The sequence below is a fragment of the Lynx canadensis genome, chromosome A3, assembly GCF_007474595.2.
Source record: "Lynx canadensis isolate LIC74 chromosome A3, mLynCan4.pri.v2, whole genome shotgun sequence".
Classification (NCBI taxonomy): Eukaryota; Metazoa; Chordata; class Mammalia; order Carnivora; family Felidae; genus Lynx; species Lynx canadensis.
Genome location: NC_044305.1, coordinates 118733307 through 118760438, shown reverse-complemented (window position 1 = coordinate 118760438; position 27132 = coordinate 118733307). Strand labels below are relative to the sequence as shown.

At 52.3% G+C, this 27132-nt stretch overlaps 1 protein-coding gene across 1 annotated transcript; it reads left to right on the top strand.

Annotated features, from left to right (window-relative positions):
* The first annotated feature begins 11040 nt into the window (after positions 1–11040).
* SLC35F6 (solute carrier family 35 member F6) lies at positions 11041–26228 on the top strand. Its single transcript, XM_030311476.2, has 6 exons — positions 11041–11258; positions 19831–19903; positions 20661–20832; positions 21085–21297; positions 22108–22218; positions 23780–26228. The coding sequence occupies exons 1-6, from the start codon at positions 11182–11184 to the stop codon at positions 24247–24249; spliced, it is 1116 nt and encodes a 371-aa protein (XP_030167336.1). The 5' UTR covers positions 11041–11181; the 3' UTR covers positions 24250–26228.
* Positions 26229–27132: the final 904 nt, after the last annotated feature.

The window sequence follows — 27132 nt, the reverse complement described above, 5'->3', positions numbered from 1 at the left end:
CATTTAACTACTTTCTTAATTAACTTTTTAAACGTTTTCATGTGTATTTATTTTTGAGAGAGACAGAGACAGAGTGTGGGCGGGGGAGGGGCAGAGAGAAAACGAGACACAGATTCGGAAGCAGGCTCCAGGCTCTGAGCTGTCAGCACAGAGCCCGATGCGGGGCTTGAACTCACGAACTGCGAGATCATGACCTGAGCCGAAGTCGGACGCTTAACCGACTGAGCCACCCAGGCATCCCACTACTTTCCTTTTGATGGACATTGAGGTGGTTCCACTCCGCTCCTATAACACACATATCGGACAACTTTTAGAATAAGTTCCTTGAAGTAGCATTGCTGGGATTATCAGTTAGGACTCATTTTGGTCTCATACACCAGAAAACCCAGCATAACAGGAGCTTAGTACCAAAGACCTCTCATGTAAGACAAGCCTAGAGGCAGATGGCTTCAGAGGTGCATGGCAGTCCCGTGCAGGCACAGGTGTGCCTATATAAATGTAATAGATGTCACCAAATAGCCTTCCTCAGAGGTTCTGTGTCTTTATTTCCATCATTGGTGTGAAAGTGTTTCCCTACAGTCTGGCCAATAAATTTCACATTGTCACACTTTGCTTAAAATCTCCCAACCGTGGGGTGGCTGGGTAGCTCAGTCAGTTAAACCTGACTTCAGCCAGGTCATGATCTCACAGTTCATGAGTTTGAGCCCCACATCGGGCTCTCTGTTGTCAGCAAGGAGCCTGATTTGGATCCTCCGTCCCCCTCTCTCTCTGCCCCACCCCTGCATGTGCACCCTTTCTCAAAAATAAACATTTTTTTAAAAAACTCTCCCAGGTGTGCTTAGGTGGCTCAGTCGGTTAAGCATCCAGCTCTTGGTTTCAGCTCAGGTCATGATCTCACAATTCATGAGTTCGAGCCCCGCATCTGTCTCTGCCCTTACAGCGTGGAGCCTGTTTGGGATTCTCTCTCTCCCCCTCTCTCTGCCCCTCCCCAACACACTCTCCATATCTTTCTCAAAATAATTAAAAATAAACTTAAAAAAATATTTTTAAAAAATCTCCCAAATAGGTGAAAATGGTACTCATTATCATTTTAATTTATATTTCTCTTCTTATGAGTGAAGTTGAACCTCTTTTCATGGGTCTAAGAGGCACTTCCCTTTCCATGGATTGTCTGCTTATGTTCACGTCCATTTTCCTTTTTGTTTCTGGTCTTGTTTGTATTAAATTTTGGTTGACATCTTAATTAAGAAACAATTCACATCCCACAAAGCTCACCTACATATAAAGTTGTACAGTTCAGGGGTTTTAGTCTCTTCGCAAGCTGTGCAATCATCACCACCGTTGGATTTTAGAACATTTCGTCTCCCTCACAATAAGAAACCCAGGGTACCCATTATTAGTCCCTGCCCCCCAACTCCAGTCCTCACCACCCCTGCCGGACTGAAACAACCGCTAATCTATTCTCAACATAGTTTTGCCTATGCTGGATGTTTAGTTCACACGTATAGAATCATATGGCTGACTTCTTTCACTTAGCATATTGTTTTCAAAGTTCACCCATGTTGCAGCAGATGTCAGAAATTCATTCCCTTTTATTGTTGAATGATATTCCATTGCAGGGATACACCTCAGTTGGTATTCCTCTTTCTTTGGTTGATGAACATTTGGGTTGTTTCCACTTTGTGACTATTATAAATAATGAACATTATTGTAACAGTTTTGGAGTGGACATATGTTTGCTTAGGGAGAGAAAGAGGTAATGGAGAGAGAGAGATCGAGCAAGCATGGGAGAGGGGCAGAGGGAGGGAGAAAGAAAGAGAGAGAGAGAGAGAGAGAGAGAGAGAGAGAGAGAGAGAGAAAATCCCAAGGAGGCTCCATGCTCCGTGCAAGCCCGATATGGGGTTCGATCCCCCGACCCTGGGATCATGACCTGAGCTGAAATCAACAGTCGATTGCCGGACTAACTGAGTCACCCAGGCACCCTAGGTGGATGTATCTTTTAATTTCTCTTTGAAAAAAAAATTTTTAACGTTTTATTTATTTTTGAGACAGAGAGAGACAGAGCATGAACAGGGGAGGGTCAGCGAGAAGGAGACACAGAATCTGAAACAGGCTCCAGGCTCTGAGCTGTCAGCACAGAGCCCGACACAGGGCTCGAACTCACGGACCGCGAGATCATGACCTGAGCCAAAGTCGGCCGCCCAACCTACTGAGCCACCCAGGCGCCCCTAAAAAATACCTCAGAGTGGATTGCTTAGTCTTAAGGTAACTCTATGTTTATGTTCACCATTTTGAGGAACAGTCAAACTGTTTTCCAAAACAGATGTACCATTTTACATTCCCACCAGCAATGTATGAGGGTCCCAGTTTCTCCAAGTCCTCTCCAGGACTTGTTATCTCCCCTCCCTGCTCCACTCTTTTTTTTTTTTTAGAGTGGGGGGGAGGGGCAGATGGAGAGGGAGAGACAGAGAATCTTCAGCAGGTTCCATATCCAGCAGGGAGCCCAGCACAGAGGCTGCCGCGGGGTTCAATCCCTCGACTGTGAGGTCACGACCTGAGCCAAAACCAAGAGTCAGCCGCTTAACCGCTTAACCGACTGAGCCACCCAGGCGCCCTCACTGTGGTTTTGATTTGCATTTCCTTAATGGCTAAGCATGGCTGAGCACCTTTTCCTGTTCTTATTAGCCATCTATAGACTGTCTTTGAAGAAATGCCTATCACACTGATTGCTGAGACCTCTTTACATGCCGAGGAAATTAGCCCTTTGTGACATGAGTTGCAAATATTTTTCAGAGGCATCGATCTTTCATTTTATTTATGCTTTTTTTTTACCTCCAGGCAAGGTTTTGTATCATACTTAGAAAGGCCCTTTCCCCGCCAACACCGTTACAATTTTTTAAATGGCTTCACATGTTCACTTCTAGCAAACTTATGGTTTAATTTTTTTCTAGTTAATCAAATCTTTTATCAAATTAGAATTAATTTTGGTATAAGGCAAGAGTTAAGAACCCAGATTTTTTCCCACATATCTAACCAACTGTCCCAATACTTTTTAGATATCCCTACTGATTTGAAATGCCACACTTTTATTTACTAGATTCCTACAAATATTTGGGTGTATTTCTGGACATTCTATTCTTTTCCATTGACTTACGTATCTATTTGTGTTTTAGTTTCATAAAGATTACATGTTTAAGACTCATAAATACAGAGAACAAACTGGTGGTTGCCAGAGGGGAGAGGATTAAGGACCCCCTGGGTGGCTCAATTGGTTAAGTGTCCCTTTTTTTTTTTTTAATGTTTACTTATTTTTGAAGGAGAGAGAGACAGAGCAAGAGCAGGGGTGGGGCAGAGAGAGGGAGAAACAGAATCTGAAGCAGGCTCCAGGCTCTGAGCTGTCAGCACAGAGCCCAACGTGGGGCTTGAACCCACGAATTGTGAGATCGTGACCTGAGCCGAAGTCGGCCGCTTAGCCAACTGAGCCACCCAGATGCCCCAAGTGTCTGACTCTTGATATCAGCTCAGGTTGTGATCTCACGGTCATGGGATCAAGCCCCAAGTCAGGCTCTGCACTGAGCATGGAGCCTGCTTGGGATTCTCTCTCCCCCTCTCTCTGCCCCTTCCCCACTAGCACTCTCTCTCTCTCAAAATAAATAAAATTTTTTAAAGTTTTAAAAAAACATAGGTGAAGAAGATTCAGAGGTATGAACTTCCAGTTGTAAAGTAATGAAGTCACAGAGATAAAAAGTACAGCGCAAAGAATACAGTCAATAATACTGTAATAACTTGGTATGGTGACGGGTGGTAACTATACTTACCGAGGTGAGCGTTTTGTGACGTATGTAATCACTGAATGATTATGGTGTACACCTGAAACTAACACAATAGTATATGTCAGCTCTACTTCAATTAAAACTTCTAAAATTTCTTTTAAAACTTGCATATTTGTTTTTACTGTGGAAAATTTCAAACGCGCAGAAAATCTTTCAAATAGTACAAGAGCCCCACGTCTCCAAAACTTAGCTTCAACAACCAGCAATTTCTGCCATTCTTGTTTCCTGTTTGGTTTGGGGGATTTTTTTTTTTTCCTTTTCTCCTTGTTCTAGAGTTGTCTCAGTCTTCTCCGGCTGCCATAACAAAATACCGTAGACTGGGGAGTTTAAACAACAGAAATCGATTTCACACAGTTCTGGAGGCTGGGAAGTCCAAAGTCAAGGAGCTGGCCAGTTTATTTCGTCGTAAGAACTTTCTTTCTGGCTTGCAGATGGCCACCCTCTCCCTGTGTCCTCACATAGCCTCTCCTTGGTGTGTGCATGAGGAGAAATGTCTTCTTATGAGGCCACTAACCCATCATGAGGCCTCTACCCTCTAACCTAATATCACCCTAATTATCTCCCAAAGGCCCCATCTCCAAATACCATCACATTGGGGATTAAGGCTTCAGCAAATGAATGGAAAGGTTGGGGGTGCAGGAATAAACACTCAGTCCCTAACAAGAGCATTTTAAAGCAAATCATTTCACCTGGGACTACCCCGTCTCTAATTGCTAAGAACTTTTTTCAGAAATGTAATTCAGACACCTCTATCATAAATGTGGTAGGAAGAAAAATGGACCCCTAAAGATGCTCATGTCGTAACTGCCCAAACCTGTGAATATGTTCTCTCATGTGACAAAAGGGACTTTGCAGATGTGATTGAATTAAGGCTTTTGAGGGGCACCTGGCTGGCTCAGTTGGTGGAGCATGTGATTCTCGATCTTGGGGTCATGAGTTCAAGCCCTGCGTTGGGCCTAGAACTTACTTTAAAAAATAAATAAGTAAAAATTTTAAAAAATAAATTAAGGCTTTTGAGATGGTGGCGGGGAGGGTGTCCTAGACCATTCAGGCAAGAGGGTCAGGGTCAGAGAAGGAGATGTGATTACAGAAACAAGTCAGAGTGAGGGGGGGCCAGGATCTAAGGAAGGCAGGCAGGCTCTAGGAGCTAGAAAAGACAAGGAAACAGATTCTTCCTTAGAGCCTCCAGAAGGAACACAGTTCTTGATTTTGGTCCAGTGACTAAATTTCAGACTTCTGACTTCCAGAACAGTAAGACGATAAATTTGTATTGTTTTAAACCACTATGATTATGGTCATTGGTTACAGCAGCAATTAGAAACTAATATAACCAATAAAATTAGAAATAACTCATTGTCCAGCCCACGTTCAATTTTTCCCAAATGTTTCAAATCTTTTTTCAGTTAGTCTGTTCACAGGTTGTGTGTGTGTGTATATATATTTATATATATATATATATAATTTATTTATTTATTTATATTTAAAATATATATAAATATATAAAAATAAATTTTGATAAAATAAATATGTTTATATATAAATATATTATATAAATATAATAAATATATATATTTGAGAGACAGAGAAGGAGAACTTGAGGGGGAGGAGGGGCAGAGAGAGAGAGAGAGAGAGAGAGAGAGAGAGAGAGAGAGAGAACCCCAAGCCGGCTCCACACTCAGCCAGGAGCCCGACGCAGGGCTTGGTCCCACGATCCTGGGATCATGACCTGAGCTGAAATCAAGATTCAGATGCTCAACCGACTGAGCCACCCAGGTGCCCCCACAGGTTGTATTGTTTTAAATGTAAATTAAGCATATACAGGGCCGGTGAGTTGTTTTATTACGATCTGGTTTAAACTAAATTAATAAAAACTGAATCCAAATAAATAAATACGTAATAAATAAACATAGCTCACAAAGTCACTACTGACCTGGGCAAGTCGCCTGCATTCTGGGCCTGGGCTTCCTAACCTGAAAAGCAAGAACATTAGGCTAGATGAGGTGTTCCCTATGCGGGCTCCGGGTCTGGGCTGCACGGGACCTGGGAAACCGTATGCAAAAGCGGGAGAGTGCTCAACCCTGTCTGTGTCTTAAAAATCCCCTACAGGGGCGCCTGGGTGGCTCAGTCGGTCAGACTTCAGCTCAGGTCACGATCTCGTGGTCCGTGAGTTCGAGCCCCGCGTCGGGCTCTGTGCTGCCGGCTCAGAGCCTGGAGCCTGTTTCAGATTCTGTGTCTCCCTCTCTCTCTGCCCCTCCCCCGCTCATGCTCTGTCTCCCTCTGTCTCAAAAATAAATAAACGTTAAAAAAAAAAAAATCCCCTACAGATGCCCTCACCCCTAGCCAGAAGGGTGTTAAACACAGGAGCCTGGGGGGTTCCCTGTGTGAGGCTCATTTCCTAGAGGTTGATGTAAATTTAGAGACTTAACAGAGTCAGAAAAAGAAAACATCATGGGCTTACTCAGCAGCATATTCAAAGGACGATGTTTACCTAAGACACACCAATTCAGTGCAGCCACCATCATGGCTCATTCTCTGTGAGTGAGGGGACTGAGCTGGGTGCCAGTGTGAGCAGATGAAATTCGGGATGCCCAGTTAAATTTGAATTTCAAATAAATAATGAATCACTTTTAGTATACATGTACCCTCCCACACAACCTTGGAGATATGCTTACACTGAAAAATGATTCATTGCTGATCTGAATCAAATTTAACTGGAAGTCTGTGCTTTATCGGGATCCAACTTGATCATGCTCCCAGAGGACCAAGGCAAACACCAGCTTCCAGGATCTAGTGACCGGCTCTAAAGGACAGATGGAAGGGGCTCCAAAAAAAGACTCTAAGGAAGAAAGGCAGAGAGGTTTGAGAATGACCTCATGAGAGTCTGAAGCTGGAAGGAGCAGGTGACTCCTAATCTAATCATCTCCAGTCACCATAGAAACCACTAAAGTCAGGCGGAAAGAGCTGGTGAACCCCAACACCCACCTCCTCTCCACCAGTATAGATCGTTCACATTCCCTTCCTAGGTGAGGTCTGGTCGGACGGGATCTACTGTCTCAGTTGCTCTCCCAGGAAACAGCTGGGACCTGACCCTGCCCTCTTCCTCCCAGCCTCAGATGGCTGCCCCAAAGCACCCACCCTGTTGTGAGTGATGGCACCTGAACACCTAACCCTGTGTCAGAGAAAAACCAGGGCCAGAGAGTAGTTAAAGCAATAAAAACAGATTTTATTCAGGACTATTGCGCTAGAGGACAAGAGACCTTGGTGTAGAATCGGGCTCCATTCCAAATACAGCAGGGGCAAGTGGGAATTTATAACCAAGGAGTGGGGGCAGGGGGTCGGCAGATGGAAAACGACTAAGAAGAAGCCTCAGCGATAAACGGGGATTCTGGCTAAACCAACCTAACCGGATTCGTGCTGAAGACAGGCCCAGGTGATCAGACACCTGGGAGATGGTGGGGGATGAAGAATCCGGTAAGATATGGAAGTCGATCAGAGATATGGAGAATACAGGGTTCTGGTTACACTAACTTAGCAGGGCTCTTACCAAAACTGGATTTTATATGGAAGTGCCCATACGAGCCTAGGAGAAGATTCAGGACTAAAGTCTGGTTGAGCAAAAGAAGTCTTTGTCACCTGCCCACAGGGAGGTCACATTCTAGCAGGGGAACAGTACCCAGGAGGGAAATGGCCCAAGGACATACAGCAAAAGCCTGTTCAGAACAAAACAGGCCCGTCCTGGACTCCCTGTCCACGTATCTCTCTGTCCCTTCCTGGGTAAAGTAACTCTCCTCATCCAAAATGTGATTAAATTGATCAGGACAATGTTCAATCTTTCAGACAAGACATGGGCAGGCAGTAAGCTCTGCATACAAATGCAGGAGTTTGCAGTGACACATTTTGTATTTGACTCCGGAAATTAGAGGTGCTTTGGAGGTAATGCAAATTGATTCAAAATGTCCCCGGCCAGAAGCCTGGGTCATGCACTTAGGCAAATCATGCGAAGTGCTTTTTAATGCACTGCCTCAGATCCTTCTGTGTACCTCTCTGCTGGACCAGCCCTGACCTCACAGCAGCTACACTGATCATCCCCATGGGGCCTCCAACTGCACTTCTGCGTCTGTCCTCCTTCCCTTTGCACACAAGCTCTGAATGCTATTGTTTCCACTTTACAGACAGGTAAGTAGGGCGCTGAGTGATTAAGCGACTAACCCATGGTCAATTTACTCTAAGGGACAGAGCCCGCTGGAGGCCACCCTCTCTCTCTTCCCTAGTCTAGGACAGCTTGCACAGATGTTACTCCATTCCTCTAGGTTCTGCAACCTTTAGAGGATCATGAAGAACGTCGTATGTCTGTCCGTCTACCAGCCTATCCACACACAGGATTCTGTGGAAGGAGCACCCCTAACGCTTAGTAAATTTCCTCCCTTTGCTAAAAATTTGCTAAATTTCCTCCCTTTCATGTAACTCCAATCTTCACAGAAGCTGCTGTCTTTAATCAAGACAATCAAATCTGAGCAATTATGACAGCTGTTCCTCTGATGGCCAAGATCACCACACAGAGAAGACTGACCCACCTTTGACTTCCTACAGGCTCAGAAAGTTTTAAGGTTTGCTTTGTGGACATGTTGCTTAACCCAGGAAACCAGGGCTTCCAAAATTACGAGGCAAATTTGTACCCAACATACGGATTAAGCTCTATCCCTGAATTTCATCAGATAAGAATCCAGAGGATTTTGCAAACATACCCACCCAGATTCCTCTCTACTTTTCTCGGAATCTCTATCTCCTGTGACTCCAGTGCCTTTGTCCTGGGCTCACTGCCACCTATGGTCACTAATGTCAACCCTAGCTTTCACCTGTAAACTGCCTAGCCAGGCTAGGCTGTCAGTGTGAAGGCTGGCTGGCCACCTCCACTGTGTCCACATGGTGGCCTCTGCCTGGAATGCCCCCGTCTCCACCTGGAACAATCCTGCTTCTCCTTCAAGTCCCTGCTCAAATATCCCTAGAATTCCAGCTTCATGGGGCTGCTGTGAGGACTAAGGTCAAGCACAGATGGGCACAGACAGGGGCACCTGGTCCAGGACAGCACTGACTGTCACTGTCATGCCCTCGCTCCTGCCCCTCTTAGGGAAACCATCCCCTTCCCAACTTCCTCTGCCTCTTCCTCACACTACTATGTGGTTACTCGTGTGCTCACCCCTATCCTCCATAAAGTCCTGAACTCCTGGAGGGCAGGGGTCTTGTCTTGCTTGTCTTTGGGGCCCCACACCTGACTCAGGGCCTGACACTTAGGGGGTTCGATGTATATTTGCCCCCAAAATCCTCCTGTCTCCTGGGCTCCAGGGACAGCAGCTTGATGAATGGTCAGAACACCGTGATAAGTTAAAATTCATTGTATGATGTGGCTGTGGACACAGACAAAGACTGTGCTGTTAGTGACATCATGTCGGGCTGGTGACACCACTGGTCATTAGGAATGTTTACTTCAGGACAGAGCCCTTGGCTTGTCGGGAAAATGGTCCAGAGTCCCATCCAGTGTGTCACTATAGCCTGTAGGAACTGTCTCCAATAGGGATGGGGCGATCCAGCTGGTGTGGTCTGCCTGTCTGCCTTCATGCACCTCTACAGGCCTCAGCGTCTCGGTGAATATATTTTGATAACTGCATGGATTCCTTTTAATATCACATGATGCGGCACCTGGCTGGCTCAGTCAGAAGAACATGCGACTCTTGACTTGGGGTCGTGAGTTCAAAACCCACGTTGGGTGTAGAGATTACTTACATAAACAAACTCGCAAAATAAAGTAAAATGGGGGTGCCTGGGTGGCTCAGTCAGTTGAGCGCCTGACTCCAGCTCAGGTCATCATCTCCATGAACTCATGGTTCATGAGTTCAAGCCCCACATCGGGCTCACTACTGTTAGCCCAGAGCTCGCTTTGGATCTTCTGTCCCCGCCTCTCTCTCTGTCCCTCCCCTGCTCGTGCTCTCTCACTCAAAAATTAATAAACATTTTTAAAAAACGAAAATAATCATGCAAACAAATAAATAAATAAAATATATAAGTCACATGAAACTAGTTGCATTACTGAGGACAAGAAGCTGGGAAGAACCCTCCTCTGTATCTGCACGTCACCCGCTGACAGAAGAGAGCAGGCTCCAGTGACGGAAGCAGAAAAGTTCCTGGCAGGTCTGTGGGACCCAGACACACTCCACGCCCACTCGAGCCTCCGTGCCATCCCACTGGCATTCCCTCCTCCAGGAAAGCCCTTCCCCCAGTAACCTCCTACATTTTGTCCAGGACCCCACTCATGCACCTTCTCTTTCAGGTCTTCCTGCAATAAAGAGGTCTGGTGCAGTCCCTTCAGAGTTTTTCTGATTCAACCCTGGCCATTTTCACAAGTTCAATGCAGCGTTAGGGCAAGAAGGAGGAGCTGGCAGACAGGTCCTGTGTCCGCACCTCAAGTAACAAGATCTGCAGTAATGGGGAAAATGTGTCCCCTGGGTCTTAAGCAGTTTCCCCAAGGCTTTGCACTCCAGCATGTGATGTGACAGGCATGAGGTGCAGACTAGAGGCCCGGAGAAGAGAACAGAGGACATGGGGGGTGGGGGGCGCTGAGAACTAGGACTAGGATCTTAAAAGCCGGAAATCCTCAGCAACCAAACCGCGGATGCCTCAGAGCAGCATCCTGGGAATGCACGTTGGGAGCCCTGGTGGAGGGGCTGTGTCAGAGGTAGGGATCTGAAGGAGACTGAAGAACCCCCGTGCAAACCCCCCACTCCATCACTCACTAGCATGATCGTAATGACGCAAATCACTTGACTTGCTTTGATTTGGTTTCCTCAGCTATAACATGGTCTCCCGGGGACCAAAAGTGGACTACGCCACTTTTCTGGAAGATGTGAACAACACATCTTAGGGACACGTTCCAGGCCTCCCGGGCGCTTCCCTGTTCAGACGAGACTCCCAAGAGGCCGTTTCCACTTTGTGGTTCGTCTCTGACAGCGCTCAGCTCAATCTCTTTAAACGGTTTACAAAACGCTCCGACATCAACAATGCATTCTCACCGCTTTTACAAATGGGGAGACCTGGGTCCCGTAACTTGCCACCGTCACGCCGTGGGGACCGGCGCGCCCCGGGCGGCTCCGCACCGCCTCCGCACGGCTGCCCGGCGCGCTCCTTGGCGGGGCGGGGCCACGGCGCGGGGCGGGACCTGGACGGGTCACGTGACGCCCGGCCCGGAAGCGCTCGCTCCCGAGACCCCCTGGTGACGGGGTCGGGAGCTGCTACCTGGAGCGAGCGCGGAGGTCACGGGGGTCCCTGCAGTTTCTCGCTCCCTGCATTCGCCGCCATGGCCTGGACCAAATACCAGCTGTTCCTGGCCGGGCTCATGCTCGTCACCGGCTCCATCAACACGCTCTCGGCCAAGTGAGTCCGGGCCTGGCTGGAAGGGGAGGGGGCTCAGCCGGACCTGCCGCGGCCCGCGAGGGCGCCAGCGACCCCGCGCACCTTCCTCGCCCTCCCCTTCCTTGGCTCTCCTTTCCCGGCTTCACCGGCTCGCCTAGTTTCTCCGGTCGGTTCAAGCGATTTGGGGGCCCCTAAGGGGCGCGAGGCCCGGGGAAATATGGACAGAGGCCGGGTCGCCAGCTGGAGGACCCAAGCCCCGGCTCATTTGATCGCTGAGTGTTTGATCCCGGCGAGTCACCTTCCGTCTCCGTGCCTCAGTTTCCTCGTCTTTAAACGGGAGGGTTGGAGCCCAACGCTGGGGTCGGAGGCAGGCTCTCCAAGAGCTGTAGGCAGAGGTGGGGTGAAGGGGCACTCCCACACTTGTGCACACGGGCTGCGGTAGAACCCATACAGGCCGAGTAATCCGTGAGCGTGGAGGCGACAGAGAAGGGGTGCCCCGTGGGCTTCTCACGGAGGAGAGGTTACAGCTGGGCCTTGAAATTTCGGTGGGATATCTACATGTGGCTGGACGTCGAGGCAGGCAAGAGCAAGGTCACATCGAAGAGTGTTATAACCAGCCCCAAATGCCCAGGCCGCATCTTAATCCCACAATCAAAGAAGGGCTTTTGAGCAGAAAGTGACAGGTTACAAATAGTATGATGAACCTGATGGTCAAGATGAAGAGTAGTTTGGTGCAGGGAATACCACTCCAAGCCTGCTACATAACAGATGAGGGAGGTAGGAAAGGAAGGGACAGGTGGGAGAGACCAGGTACAGAATGAAGCCATAAACCCTGACCCACAGAATGGAGAGACAATGACGAGTCCAGGGTTTCTGCCTGTGAGAATACAAGTGTCATTAACCCAGACAGGGAAGGCAGGTGGGCAGTTCAGCCCTGATGCATGAGGGTGAGGTGCTTGTGGGACAGAGGTAATAGTCCCGAGGAGGTTAGGGCTTGAGGATCCAGGGCTGTCATGAGACTGAGGGGTTGAGCACGGCCTCCTCTCTGTAGTGCACAGGAGACCCTGGAGGCAGCCCCTTGTCTGGGCAGTGCTTTGTCTCTTGCTCTGCCCCCGCCTCAAGACAGGGCTCTCCTGCCCCCTCTGTTTACCATCTCAGAGCCCCCAGTACCCAGATCCTGGCCTCTCTCTGAACCGATTCCAAGGTGCACGTGGAGAACAGTCGACAGTGGCCCTCTCCCAGCCAGACCTCACTTCCAGCTGGGCCCTGCCAGTCTCCACAGCAAGGGGGAGGCATGCCAGTCACCCTCTGGGCTGTGTTCCAGGCCCCCTGAGGGCTGGGGGAGGGGGGCAGTCATCTCCTATCCATTTTTGAGGTGTTTGTTCCTAGCACACTCCATCAGTGATATGAGACATGTTCCAGAGGAGAGTTTGGAAGAGAGGCATCCTGTTCAGTTGATCAGACATGTATAAGGTACCTACAGGGTGTAAGGCACTGTCTGGACTCAGGGAAGGAGGCTGAAGCAACCAAAAGAAAGCTTGAGATGGTTAGAATCAGAGGTGAAGGGGTTAGAATATACAGCCTGGCAACCACGGTGTCCTCCCTTCTCCAAAGGAAGTAAAGCTCTGTGTGAACCCCACTGTCTCTGGTTGGGTTATGGCCGGCTGTGTCTGTGCCTTGAGCTGGTCTCCTGGGCCCTGTGGCCTCCTGAAGGTCACTGCTTTTGCTGAGCCCTTAACTGTAAAGGTGACTCAACATGAGAGCTCCCATTCTCAGGATCTGAACACAGCGGCCAAGTTGTCTGTCTGCCCATCTGTCGTACTAGCTAAGGCCTTAGCCAAGTGCTTCCAGAGTGGCCGTGGGTCTGCCAGGGCTTCTGTCCCCAAGGAGAGTTGAGACTGCCAGTTACTACTGGGGTAAACTGTGCTAACTCAGCTCCTTCCTGGTCAGGTAGGAGGCCAGGGGAATCCTTGGCCCCAGGAGGCCTTGCCCTTGGAGGCTGCCTCAGAGACAGGAAAGAGACTCCCATGTGAGGACCCAGCCTTTGATCCTGTCACCTGATGTGGGGTCTCTCAGGAGCCTCCCTACCTCAGATGGACCACCAGAATTGGGCCCCAAACATTGTTCTAAGGCCAGACTGTGAGAAGGACACCCTCAGAGAGAAAATGTGAGAGAGCAGCTATGTACATCCTGATGGGAATTAGCAATTTGAACTCACACTCTGACCTGCAGTTTCTGACAGGGACAGACTGGCTAGAATGTGACCACATCCAGTGCTAACTAAGCAACTGCTATCCAGAGAGCATCCCGTGCCCGAGGACTGCAGCCACCTTTCACGTGTTAGTTTAATGAATTCTTGTAACCAGCCTGTGAAGGAGATACGCTCGTTGTCCCCGGATGAGGATCCTGAGGTATGGAAAGGTGGAATTGCTTGCCCAAGTTCAAGTCAGCTGTCAAATGGCAGAGTTGATAATTGAACCAAAGTGATCTGGCTCAAGAATCCGGGCTCTTCATCGTCAATATGGGATGAGGCTAGAGACTTCTCTATTCATTTTTCAGGGCATTTCAAGTTGTTAGAAACGTAGAAGTCACCCATTCTCATCCCCACGATCTGTGGTCAGGGTCCCATGAGAAGTTTCTTTTTGTGGCCCAGCTGACTGGTGTCAGAGTGGGCACCAGAACCTGGGTCTCCGCATTTTTTTTTTAACATTTTTTTTTATTTATTTTTGAGACAGAGAGAGAGAGAGAGCATGAACAGGGGAGGGTCAGAGAAAGAGGGAGACACAGAATCTGAAACAGGCTTAAGGCTTTGAGCTGTCAGCACAGAGCCCGACGCGGGGCTTGAACCCACGGACCACGAGATCATGACCTGAGCCGAAGTCGGCTGCTTAACCGACTGAGCCACCCAGGCGCCCCATCCTGGGTCTCCGCATTTTAGCCCAGTCCTTCCACAGCTGCAGAACCCCAAGCCGCTCTTCCTTGGGGATCTCCTCTCGTATCTCCGCAGGCAAGAGCAGCCAAGCATGACCCTTGGGAGTTGTGATCCTGCAAGTGGCAGCTCCCCTCCCTGCCACCAGAGTGCCTGACCTCCGGGACTGGGCAGCAGGCCTGCGTCCCAGCCCAGGGGATCCTGCTGTTACCCTGCTTATTTCCCCCCGCCCCCCCGGAGCCAGGGGCTGCTCTCGGTTCCCACGTTGCATCTCCAGTAGCCTCTTTCAGTTCCTTGGCCTGTTAAAAGGAGCACGTTTCTGTCCCCGGCGTCCAGGGGAGACTAAACATAGTAGAGACGGAAGTGGCTGAGCACATGCCACCTGCTGTCCTGGGACCACAGGGCAGCTCTCCCCTGGAGGGGGCCACTGCCCGCTCGGCAGGTTTGGGGACGCTGCAGGAGACAGGCCTGCCCTGGCTGGGGCCGGAGCAGGGGGCACATACCCACAGGAGGGAAAGCCGCCCATCAGGTTGGCCCCGTGGCCCTGTCCCTGGGCCTTGGCAGAGGGCCCCTCCCGGTAAAGTAGCTGCTTCTCCTTTCTTGGCTGCCCTCACCCCCCCCTCACCGGGACCTTCTGCTGATGTGTCTCCTGCAGACCAAACATTTCCCCCGCTCAGCACTGCTTAGGGCTGTCTGCCTGAACCAGAGCCTGCCTGTGGGGTCCTGTCCCTTTCAGAGCCCCCTTTTCCTGAATCCCGCTGGGGGACTGCATGGAAAGAGCCAGTGTCAAGTAGACACTAAGTAAGGCTCAGATCGCCACCTAAACCGCCGCAGACTGGGAAGCTCACCCGGCCCGGGAGGGGCCGGTGGGGGGCGGAGGGGGGGGTGACTTCCCCTCCAAAGTCAGGCCCTTGGTGCAGGAACCCTGCCAGGAAGGTGGCAGGAGGCCTGGAACCACCGGGCCCCTATTAGGGAAGGACTTGTATATGGCCTTTCTGTGCCAGCTCTAACTGTTGCCTTGGTGGCTGTCCCTACCCTTAAATCCCACGAGCTGGCATTGGATAATTGCTTCAGAGGGTTCCTTTGCCAGCCTCAGGAGGGCCGTATGTAGAGTGGAAAGAGTTGCAAGGCTTGGAAGCTATGGGATTAGGTGAGTCATGGGGCCTCCCCAAGCCTCAGGTTCATCTGTAAAATGGGCGTCATTTCCCCACCTTCCACCCAGAAACAAGGGATCCACTGAGGAAGATTTTGCAATACTTAGATGAGAGGGCTCGTGACTGTTTATTACCAACCGCTGTGACACCCAGAGAGTGGAGAAGCTCTGTGGCCCTTCCAAAGATCCCAGGCAGGAGAAAGAAGCTGACTCACCAGGCTTGATAAGCCGGGGGCGCCAGAGGAAGTGGCAGAGATTGTGAGGGGGATGGGACGCACAACCGGTCAGTCCGAGGGAGCTCCATCAGCCACATCCTCAGTCTGTCCGCACCCCCTGCCCTCACGTGGTTGTGCACGCTTCTCAGAGTGCTGAGCTTTGAGTTTGGCCATGCCAGAGTGATTCACCCCTAGCACGGGGAGCCCACACCGCCCCCTCCACCGGCCTGCCAAGACCCCATCTAAAAGAAGCCAGTCTCCGCCAACAGAAGGCATCTACTCATGTAGCGTGAGCCGGACCCTTGCGGGGTCCCACAGGCCTCCTGCCCATGAGACCATGGCTTTCCCTTAGGGTACAGTATCTAGAGAGAAGAGAGGGCCCATCTGCAGAGCTGACCTCTCTCCACTTCAGCGAGGGGAGTGGGAAGAATCTGGAATAAGAAGGTGATGGGAGAAATTCAGGTGCTGAGGAAGGAGCACAGAACTGGAGGAGGAGGCCCCTGGGTGCTGGCCTTTCCTCTGCACCCGAGGAGCCCCGTGTCCCTCAAGCCAGCCCTCTCTGGTCCCCGGGTTCTTTGCCAAATAAGGTGCTTCCTGAGATGATGGTTGCGTTTCTTCTCCTGTATCGGCACTTGTTGGCCCTGTGGCCCCTCCAGCCGCCCCTGCTTCAGCCAGCAGGGTGGGTCACAGAGAATGCTCCAGCTTTAGGGCTGGAGCAGAGCAGGCAATGTTGACCCAACACGAGGGGTGAGACTCCTGCTCAGTAGAGGGGAAAGAGGGAGAAGGGGCAGAAAAGGACTTTCATTGACTACCCGCCATGGGCCACCTCTTACATATCTCCTATTATTTATTGCTTTTGACAGTTCATCAGTATTGGCATCATCATCCCTATTTTATAAATGAGAAACCTATTCACTTGTCCTACCTATGAGGCTCAAAAGTCGTGAGCTTTCCACATATCCTGCCGCCTCTTCGGAAAGCATGTGAGCAGTTGGGTTTGGCGCTAGACCCGGCCCTTTGTTAACTGTGTGAGTCTGAGCCCGGCTCCCTCCACCCCTCCACCCCTCCACCCCTCCACCCCTCCACCCCTCCACCCCTCCACCCCTCCACCCCTCCACCCCAAGCCCGCAAGTCCCCGCCTGGAAAATGAAGTACTTGAAGTGCTCAGCACAGGCCTGGCACGAAGTCGGTGCTCAGTGACTTGTTCCTTCCTAAAAACATGTAGTGAAGCGTTTTGCAAACAACAACCCCACCCTAGGGGCCATTGCTGTCATCCCCCCACGAACTGGAGCTGGTTTTGGTCTCTTGTTCTGTGCTGTCTGGGGTCCACCTGTGCCGACACAGTGAGCTGAAGCCTGTCTCAGGACCAGGACGGGAAGCCTGACTCCAGCCCTAAGTGCCTGCAGGTCCGAACTCTTCCCTGCCTGCAGAGAGGCTGGGCAGGGCCGCCGGTCCTGACACCCAATCCCTTGGGCTGCAAGCCTGCTCTGAGCCTTCAGATACAAGAGGACTCCATTTCCCAAGCTGGGAACACTGCCAGCCCCAACTTGTTGAGGCAGACCCACCCCTTGGGGAAAGCAAAGAAGGCCTTCGGGGCAGGAGGGGGAGCTCAGCATCTGCCTTACAGCCGGCTCTGCACTCGCTGCCCACCCCTGGGGACAAGCCCGGCCGGCCCCACCAGCAGGTGGCACCTCACCCAAGTGGGCAATTAGGACCCAGAGGACGTTGCCTCTGGACTGTAGTACCTGCCTGTTTGCTAGGTGGAGTCTGGCAGTCCCATTTATCCGACCACAAAATGTTGGAGCTTCTGTATAGTGATGTGCCAGGAGCTGGGGGTCCAGAGGTGGAGAAGTTGCTGGATGCTGAGCTTCCACTCTCTTAAGTGATAGTGACTCTGGAACACACAGTGAGACATGTGAGTTGTCGTTGCTATAAGCTGCATAGGCAGTCACCCCGGGGGAGTCCCGGGAGATGGCTCTACCCCTAGATCGAGGCGGGGGCGGGGGGGGGGGGCACTTCATGAGCCTACCATGTATGCTGGGTGTAGTACCATGATGAGGAAGGGGCTTGCACGCATGCCCTCGCCCTGAGCTTCTGGCTCACCTTCACGGACTTGGCAGGACCTCCCTCATTCCTCCTGGCAGAGCCCTGGCTCCAGCTCCAGGAATTTCCATCTCTGACTTGACCTGGGGCAGTTGGCTATACACCTTGGTAAAGCCTAACCTCTTTACTCCTCCTCGCATCTCCTCTGTTACACTTGGGTGCCTCACCCCCAGGGCCTCCCAGAGTGAGAGTAGTCCTTCCTGCCCGGGGATCCAAGAGCCCGAACTTGCCGCGAATCGGACAGAAGTGAGACCTCAGAGAGCCGGTGGTTTCTGTGGTGGGGGCTTTCTTTGCCACATTGGTACTGGGACTGCTCACAGCCTGGTCCCCGGACCCAGATTTCTCCCTACATTTCCAACCAGTCCTGTCAGAACTCCCACCCTTCAGCTCTCCTCTGACCCTCACCGTTCCCAAGAACCACAGGCCCTCCTACCTGCCCCTGTTGGCATCTCTGGAGTGCCGGGGTCTCCCGCTCATTCACTGCGAGATAAGTTTGCCACGGCCCTGTTTTGTTCACTGGCCCTGGGGTGTGGTCAGATCAGTGAATGGATGTGGTCTCGCCCTCATGGCTGCCCAGGAGCTCTACCTGCCCTTCATGCTGCCAGCATCCGGGCCTTATGCCCTTGCCCCGGGCTGTGGGAAAGAGCTCCCTGGTCCCCTCCTCAAACTCAGGGCAGAGAGAAGCCAGGGCTGGCCAGGATCTTTGTCAAACCAGTGGCCCATACTTGTAGCACTGTGGAGGGCACAGGAAACAAAAGCCTCCCCTTAGCTTTTGGGACCTTGGCCTTGTTGCAGAAATGAGCCAGCAGAGCAGGGCTAGGTACTACCGTGTGGTTGCTCTTGACAGACATTGCAAGGAAGGACATTTAAGAAAAAGAAAGTCCTGGGTCTTGCGGTTTACAGACAGCCTCCACCTATGCGTGGGGTGCTACACAAGGAGCAGGTCCATGGCCCGCAGGACATTGCCCTGGGTCTGCATTGGCTTGAGTCAGCTTGTGATATGACAGACGCGGTTGAAGCCATGTCGATGAACGGCAGGATATGCAACATGAGGGGGGTGGGGGTGCCCTCCTGCCAGGCTCAGTCCAAGCCAGATCACCCAGCTCTGGGCCCGGGCCCACCTGCACGCTTCCAGAAGTCAGCAGCCAGGGGACTAAAAGGTTGGGAGGAGCTGTGGCTCTTTAGGCAGGAGATGAGAAGATTCAAAAGAAGGTGGAAAAGTCTCCAAATATCTAAAGGACTTTCAAATGGAAGAGGTTAGACTAGACCTCAGGGACACGACAAAGCCCAGCAAAAACGAAGTTCAGGGGCAGGAGCTGTAGTGCACGGACGGCAGACGGTGCAGAATGATTGGCGGTAGCTGCCAGGGCACAGGGCCGTGAGGGGTCCTGGGCTCGTGTCTGGGGTTGCTGGGGAAGCACGCCACACTCGGTTATGCCATCTGCCAGGGTGCCGACTGGGCGTCCCCTCTGCTAGAGCCACGCACTTGCCACCTGCTTTACAGTCAGTGCTAGAAAGACCCTCCAGACCCTTCAGGTGATATGAAGGTGACCGGCTGCTCTCTGCCAGACAGTCATTTCCCAGGGCCCAGATGCCCTCGTAGACCACAGGCGCCTGGTACTTTTCGTGCCATGGGCCCCTTTGACAGTCTGGTAAAGCCTGGAATGTTGTTTTAAAATATGCAGATAAAGGATAGGATTACAGAAAAAGCCACTTATGTTGAAGTAAAGTTATCAGAACATTGAAAAATCCTATTTGTGATAGAGTGATATGTGTGTATATGCTTCTTAACACAAAATGATAAGCAGTAGGTCTAATTGCCGTAATTTTGTAGTAGCGATGGATGTAATTGGCACTTCACAGTATCCGCAAGGACTCCGATGGGCTGGTGAGAGTAACTGTGACTTGTGCGCGTGACAAAGTCACAGGTACTGCGGGGCTACGTTCCCAGTTTGAGGAAATGCTGTGTTTTGGCTAAAAGTTTCTAGGCCCCCGCTTCCTGTCCACGGTCCCAGATGAAGGCTTCGTGCTGTGGAATCCGGCCCCTTCGAGCGGGAGTCTCACGCTGGGCCAAGTCCCCTAAGTCTGGCCTCTTGGCTCTGAGAGGAGCCAGCTTGTCCGCAGGCCCCAGAGCCAGGCTTGCAGAGCCCGCACGCGCCCAAGGATTTGACCTTCTCTCTCTCTCCGCTGCAGGTGGGCAGACAACTTCGTGGCCCCGGGCTGCGGAGGGAGCAAGGAACACAGCTTCCAGCATCCCTTCCTTCAGGTATCTAGCCCCGTCCCTGCCTCCCCACCTCTGACCACCCAGGCCTCAGGTCATGTGTGCCCACCAGGCCCTGCTGCTTCCTGACCCAGGGTGGTGCCTTCCCCTGCTCCCGGGAGAACCATCTCCTTCCCTCCCTCCCTCCCCAGAACAGACGCCAGGGTGTGAGTGCCCGTGGAAGAAGGCAGAGGGCACAGCCCTCTCTGGAAGGCCTGCGTAAGTCCTGGTGAGCAGTCCTGCCCCGGACGCTGTAAGGCCAGCCCTCCCATGTCCAAGTCAGGACACATTTGGAAAACATCAACCCCAGGAGCAAAGCCCGCTCTGCACCCACGGGCAGCCCAGACTCCTCTGGGATAGAGCAGACACCATAAATGGAAAGCACCTTATCGCTAGGCTGGGAAGCGGGAGGCTAGTATTTCAGCCCCAGCTCTGCCAGCAGACTTGCTCTGTGACCTTAAGTAAGTTCTTAACCCTCTCTGAGCCTCTGTTTCTCAATCTGGAGCTTGACCAGAGGTTGGCCTACCCTGATGGTTTTCAGACCAGCTGTACACAGCCTTAAGGTTCCCATCAGGATGTTTCTAGAGCTGAGGGCTTAGACCTAGGAGGTAGTGTCTAGCCTTTCACACACAGTAGCTCTGCTTTGGTCTGTTGGACACATCAAGTTATAGATGAGCTTTTGTTTGAAGAAAGGCTGTGTTAAAATTTTGTCAAAGGTGATTCTCCTTCCAGCTCTAAACTTCTAGGGTTCTGTCCCCTGCAGGCAGTGGGCATGTTCCTGGGAGAGTTCTCCTGCCTGGCTGCCTTCTACTTGCTCCGGTGCAGAGCTGCGAGGCACCCAGAGGGCAGCATGGATCCCCAGCAGCCCTTCAATCCCCTTCTTTTCCTGCCCCCAGCCCTCTGCGACATGACGGGTACCAGCATCATGTATGTGGGTGAGTAGCTGGGCCAGGCTGAGAAGAGCCCGGGGGGCCACTGGTGAAACAGCCACCTCCACCCCAGTTCATCTCACTCCTGCCCCACTCCCAGACTTACACACACACACACACACACACGCACGCACGCACACACACAAGATTTACTGAGTACATGCTATGTGCAAGGTGTGTCTTCAGCCCTGAGGACACCTCAGTGAAAAGATAGCCTCAGCCCTTGGGAGCTAACATTGTGTGTCTCTCCTCTTCTAGCCTTGAACATGACCAGTGCGTCCAGCTTCCAGATGCTGCGGGGAGCAGTGATTATATTCACAGGCCTGTTCTCGGTGGCCTTCCTGGGACGGAGGCTGGCGCTGAGCCAGTGGCTGGGCATCCTTGCCACCATCGCGGGGCTGGTGGTCGTCGGCCTGGCTGACCTTCTGAGCAAGCATGATGATCAGCATAAGCTCAGCGAAGTGATCACAGGTACGACAAGGGCCAGGGACCCAGGGGCTGCCCATCCTGTCCTGTCCTCCCTGGGAGCCAAGCACAGAGTCCGTCAACAGACTTTTGCAAGCTCTTCTGTATGCCAGGCCCTTGGTGAGGGCACATGGGGGACCTACAGGCCGACTTGGGCACGCACCTGCTCTCGAGGTGGCGGATAGAGTGCACAGAGGCACAAGCAGCATGAGAGAGGGGTGGCTAAGGAGGGGAGGTCAGGAGGGAGAGGGTCTGTGCCATGATAAACACACAACCTACTGGGTCTGCGAGAGGAAGGGAACGGATGTCTCTTGAGCATTTACTAAGTACCCAGCCCGGCGTGAGTGCTGAAGGTCATCATCATAGTAATCCCCACGTTCCGGAAAGGAGGCCTTGCAGCCTCTTCTATGATGATGGGACCCCTCTGGTCCTCCGAGGACGGACTAAACCAGAAATGTCTATCACAAAGGCTTGTGCTTCTCAAAAGACCTGCTTATCACCCTGTTGTGCCACTCACAGTCCCAGGCAGGCCTCTGGGCCTTCTGGAGCCTCGGCCCAGAGTGGTGACAGTGCCTGCCCTGCGGGGCTACCCCACCCCTCAGGGACTAGGAAACCAGGCATAGGACTGTCATGATTGCGTCATAAACTATATGGTGCCCTGCAAAAGGCAGGGGCTGTGGGGGTGGTTGTGTCCCTGTGGGAGCCGTCTAACCCTGCACTGGGCCTGCCACCCTGCCTCTGGCTCCACAGCCATCCTCCATCCCTGCCCCCCAGCCCCGTGCAGCCCAGTCTCACCCTGGCTCACTTCCCCCACAGGGGACCTGTTGATCATCATGGCCCAGATCATCGTCTCCATCCAGATGGTGCTAGAGGAGAAGTTCGTCTACAGGCACAATGTGCACCCACTGCGGGCAGTTGGCACTGAGGGTATGTGAGCACGGGGGCTGGGAGCAGGGCGCTGCTGCCGGGACACCCCGGAGGGCAGCACGTGGAGGGGACACACAAGCAGGAGCACGGGGCAAGGTGCCAGGGTCCACGGGGAGGGGGTGACCCCCCCATTCCTCCCTCCCTTCACCACGTGTGTGTTGACAGATACTCTGACGCCTGCCATGCACAGAGCCAGGAGCTAGGGGGGCCGAGGTGGAGGATGAAGGGGATACATGCCCCACTGTAGAGGAGTTGGCCAGCAAGAAAGGACCAGACAGCGCATTTGGGCTCAGGCCACTTGTGCTCAAACGATGTGTCACTTGCCAAGCACATCTGAGTGTCTTTAGGACAGGGAAGGTGGCACGTGAGCTGCAACAGGAGTGGGAAGGAGGGAACTCCAGACAAAGTGAAGGCGTGGGGAGCTGGCCATGAATGTGGAAACCAGTGAGGAGTAGTTGGGTGAGGTATGGGTTTGATGTTGGGACAGTGATCAGGAAGTGAATGGGTCAGGGTCTCATCCCGGAGAACCTTGAACGTCTGGGAAGTTGATTAGACTTTCCGTGATGGGCAGGGAGGAACCACCAAAGGTTTTTATTTTTTCATGTTTTATTTATTTATTAGACATAGTGTGCATATGCACATGCCAGTGGGGGAGGGGCAGAGAGAGAGGGAGAGAGAGAATCCCAAGGAGGCTCCGTGCTTCCAGCACAGAGCCCGATGCGGGGCTCCATCTCACGAACCATGAGATGTTCTGAGCCGAGATCAAGAGTCGGACGCCTCACTGACTAAGCCATCTAGGCCACCTGGAAGCACGACGGGTGTTTGAGCAGGAAAGTAACTCCCAAAGCGGATAAGCTTTAAAGTTATGAAACCAGCAGGGCAGATTAGAGCAGTCCTAGCCAAGTGTGGCCTGCGGGCCAGTCAGGGAGCTGTGTGCGCCTGGCCCACAGGGCGCCGAGGGCTTCTGGCACAGTGTTAATCAGCTGGATCATCGACTAGTTAGTCAACCACATCATCAAGGAGTTTGTTTGGATCCGCTCATTTTTTTTCTCCCTTGCAAGACTTTCTGAATGGAGCAGCGCATTGATTTACGTTCAGATCCAGCTCCTGGTCACAGACCAATGGCACTGAATTAGAGAACGGTGTTTTTCCACACTTGGGAGAGCAGTGCAGTGGCGGCAGCGGCCATTCTTTTTTAAATGAATAACAGAATTTAAAAGAGCCAGAGAACATTGCGAGGGTGCCTGTTGGTTTGTGAAAGTGCGCATACAAGCGTATCCGTGCCTGTGCACACATATACTGGTAACGATATAGCGCGTGTCTTACTCTGGGTCCAGACAGAAAACACGATTAAAGCGGAAGAGGGCAGCTAGAGCCCCCTCAGCAGGCCGCTGTGAATTCCAGATGAGCAGGCAGCCCCAGGCCCTGCAGGGAGGCGCAGGTGTGAGGGAGGAGCTGGGAGGGGTGGCGGGAGGGACACCAGGGGAGCCCCTGCTGGGCGGGCTAAGCTGGGGATCTCCGGGTGGGCAGAGAGTGCCGCATACTTCTTCCACTCCCACAGGCCTCTTCGGCTTCGTGATCCTCTCCCTGCTGCTGGTGCCCATGTACTACATCCCCGCCGGCTCCTTCAGCGGAAACCCGCGAGGGACGCTGGAGGACACGCTGGACGCCTTCTGCCAGGTGGGCCGACAACCACTCATCGCCCTGGCGCTGCTGGGCAACATCAGCAGCATTGCCTTCTTCAACTTCGCGGGCATCAGCGTCACCAAAGAACTGAGCGCCACCACCCGCATGGTGCTGGACAGCCTGCGCACCATCGTCATCTGGGCCCTGAGCCTGGCGCTGGGCTGGGAGGCCTTCCACCCGCTGCAGATCCTGGGCTTCCTCATCCTCTTGATGGGCACCGCCCTCTACAACGGGCTGCACCGGCCGCTGCTGGCCCGCCTGTCCAGGGGCCGGCCCCCCGCAGAGGAGGGCGAGCACGAGAGACTGCTCGGCGGCTCTCGGACTCCCATCAACGATGCCAGCTGAGCCTCTTGTGGGTTCTCTGCTGCTACCTGGATGCGCCTTGTCCACCCTGAGGCTGAGGCCACACGGGCTGGGGAGCCTCCAGCGCCCCTTCCCTAAGGCCTCACCCTGCCCCTCCCCACAGACCCCCGGGGCAGCTGCTGCCACAGAAGACCACCAGACACCCAGGTCCTCCTCTGTCACCACCCCCTGCATCCCCCACAGGCCTGGGTGCAGTGACCCACTCCTGGCAGGCTCCCCCCCAGCACCACCACCCCCCCTGCAGCCCTAGCACTAAATCATGAAGTGGGATCGCAGGAGCTAACAACCCTAAGATTTCCTCCTGAACCATAAGCTAAACGTGGTTCTCCAAAGAAGAGAGGTCAGTGAGCAAATTCAAACCAGAACTAAGCACCATATTTTCTAAAACGTGTAGGGTATTCCCTAACCCTGTCTGGAGACCTAAGTTTTAGCTGGGCTGTCCCATAAACTCAGCGAAAGTTCCCTCAGCCCGTCACCTAGTTGCTCTGGGCCTCGGCGTCCTCCTGTAGAAAGCAGCGGGTGTAGACGCTGTGGCTTCGGTGCTTTCCAGACTCAGCTGGGCCCATTCTGTGGGAAAGGAGTAATAGCCGCCCCTTCTTGGGAATTGTCCCTCTGCCCATGGCGCCTCCTCCCCATGCCAGTCTTGCTGTCCTTGCCCACACACTCAAGGCCTCCCTGCCTGGCAGAGATCATGAGGGGAGTTCCAGGCAGCCCTTAATAGCAGCTTTTATGATCTCTTCACCTTCCCTTTTAAAGATGAGAAAACTGAGGCCCAGAGATGTGAGTTGTTTGGCAAAGGGCTCTCTGGCTGTGGACTCTAGCCGTGCAGCCACGTGATCTGATCTGGCAGCAGGCTGGGATCCGGAGCACATGGACCTCAGCCCCACCCCCAGCAACCTGACTCCACCGATTACCCTCCAGGGTGATGAATTTACCGGGACTCCACCATTTAAAGTAACTCTGGTATCCTAGGCATGTGTTAAAGGCTTAACTTTTGCATAACAGCCTGACAGGTGGATGCAGATGAGGAAACCGCTGGCCCAGAGAGGGTTAAGTGACTTCCTCACAGAACCAGCTTTCCAAAGCTAGGTTTGCCTGATTCCAAACCTACAGCCCCACCCACCTTACTGGTTTCTCTGGGCAATTTTCCCATGGCTGGGTTAGAAGCTTCATGTGCTGTTGTCCTCCCTGTAACCCCACCACAAAGGGAGGGGACTGGCAGTGGGGACCCCAGGGAGCTGAGCAGCCCTTCACTGCTGAGTTCCTCACTCCGTGGCAGTTTCTGGAGCCTCAGACCATTTTTTCTGGGCAGCTCCATCATAAAAGAAAACACCAAATGCCTTCCTTAAAATAGATTCTGGGGGAAGAGATATTTGACAAGCAAAGCCTTCAGGCAGTGTGGGAATCAGCAGGTTATTACGGTTTCTTGGGTGAGGAGGGACTCTCCCTATCAGCAGCTCCAAGTCCCAGGGGCCCCCGAGCTTCTGCGGGGAACAGTGTGTAATCAGAGAGTGAGTGTGCTGGGACTCCAGCTGCCCTGTCCAAAAAACTGGGGCCTTAGAATGTTTTAGGCTTTATTTTTAAAAACAAAAGGGAAATGAGCAGTGTAAGCTCTTTTTTTATCTTATTTTTTTTTTTTTTTAATGAGAGGGAAGGAGCTCAAGGGTTAAACATCAGGCCTGCCACTGACCGGGGCGAATCACTTTACCTCTGGAGCTTGGGTCTTCACATCTCCCAAATAGGAAAACCAGCCTCCATCTTGCAGAATGAGCATGAAAATTACATAAGATAATAAATTGAAGGTGCCTGAAAGTGTCAACACACAGTGGAGTGTCCTGTAAGGCTGCGCTGCCCACCAGGGTGGTCCGCCAGGGGCACGGAAGTCCCAGCAGAGGCCCAGCACAGAGCATCGGTCTTGCTCAGAGGGGAAGAAAGGTTTCATTAAAATTCACCATCATGGAGGCCAGTGTAAAACCTCCATCTATTTTAAGACAACAAGATGCCTCAAGAACATTTTACGGTGACAGTAGGTTCACTCTCTCCTGTTGTCAAGGATGCTTTGGAGGGGGAGTTCCCGAGGCCTTGTTGGTCATGTGGGTGGGAGGGTAAGGACCACCACTCTCACTGAAGCTGGAGGGTTGTGGGGAATATTTTCAGTGGAGTAAGGTGGTCCTGAATGGTGGAAGTTTGGTGTGAAGGTTCTGAACCCCCAAATCAGAATTGACTGATAACAGACTTCTGCAAACATCGGTTCAAACTGACGTTCAATTTAAGCGTCTGCATTGTGGTGGACTGCTCAGTCCATCCCCCTCGCAGGGTGGTCCTGGGAGAGCTGGGGGGGGGGGGGGGGGCAGGGGCTTCCTGCAGGACTGCCATCCAGGACCTGCAGTAGCTCTCAGGCTCCTCTCCTCCAGGAAGCTGCCCACAAGGCAGAGATTTAGGACCAAGCCAAGTGGTTCTGTTTTGTCTTCACTTTGTCCAAAGGTCTCTGCCACCTTAACAAGCAAACAGCATTCAAAGAGGTCAGAAGCTCTGACCCCTGCTGAGGACAGGAGGAGGAGTGGAGCGAAGGGCCACCTCGTATAGAGGAAAGAAGCAGAATCCAAAGTCAGAGAGCTGTGTCTCAGCCCCACCTCTATGTTGGCTGGGTGACCTTGGACACCCTCTCAAGACCTTAGCTACCTATAAAAAGGAGAGGTTCTCAGCATTGCCAAATATGTACACCTGCCTGACCTGCTTTACAGATTGACCTCGTTTCATAGTTGCCTTGGTTCAGAACCCTTCAGGCCTTATGTTAACTACATCCTTTCAAAACGTAAAAGTCAGCAAGGAGTTTCCCCTAGCTATAAAAGTTCATAAATCACC

Bases quoted from the DNA above. Each gene is read 5' to 3' on its own strand.
- SLC35F6 (XM_030311476.2), top strand. From the start codon at position 11,182: ATGGCCTGGACCAAATACCAGCTGTTCCTGGCCGGGCTCATGCTCGTC. The intron at 11,259-19,830 runs GTGAGTCCGGGC...TCTCCGCTGCAG, and splicing joins ATCAACACGCTCTCGGCCAA to GTGGGCAGACAACTTCGTGG. The intron at 22,219-23,779 runs GTATGTGAGCAC...CCACTCCCACAG, and splicing joins GCGGGCAGTTGGCACTGAGG to GCCTCTTCGGCTTCGTGATC.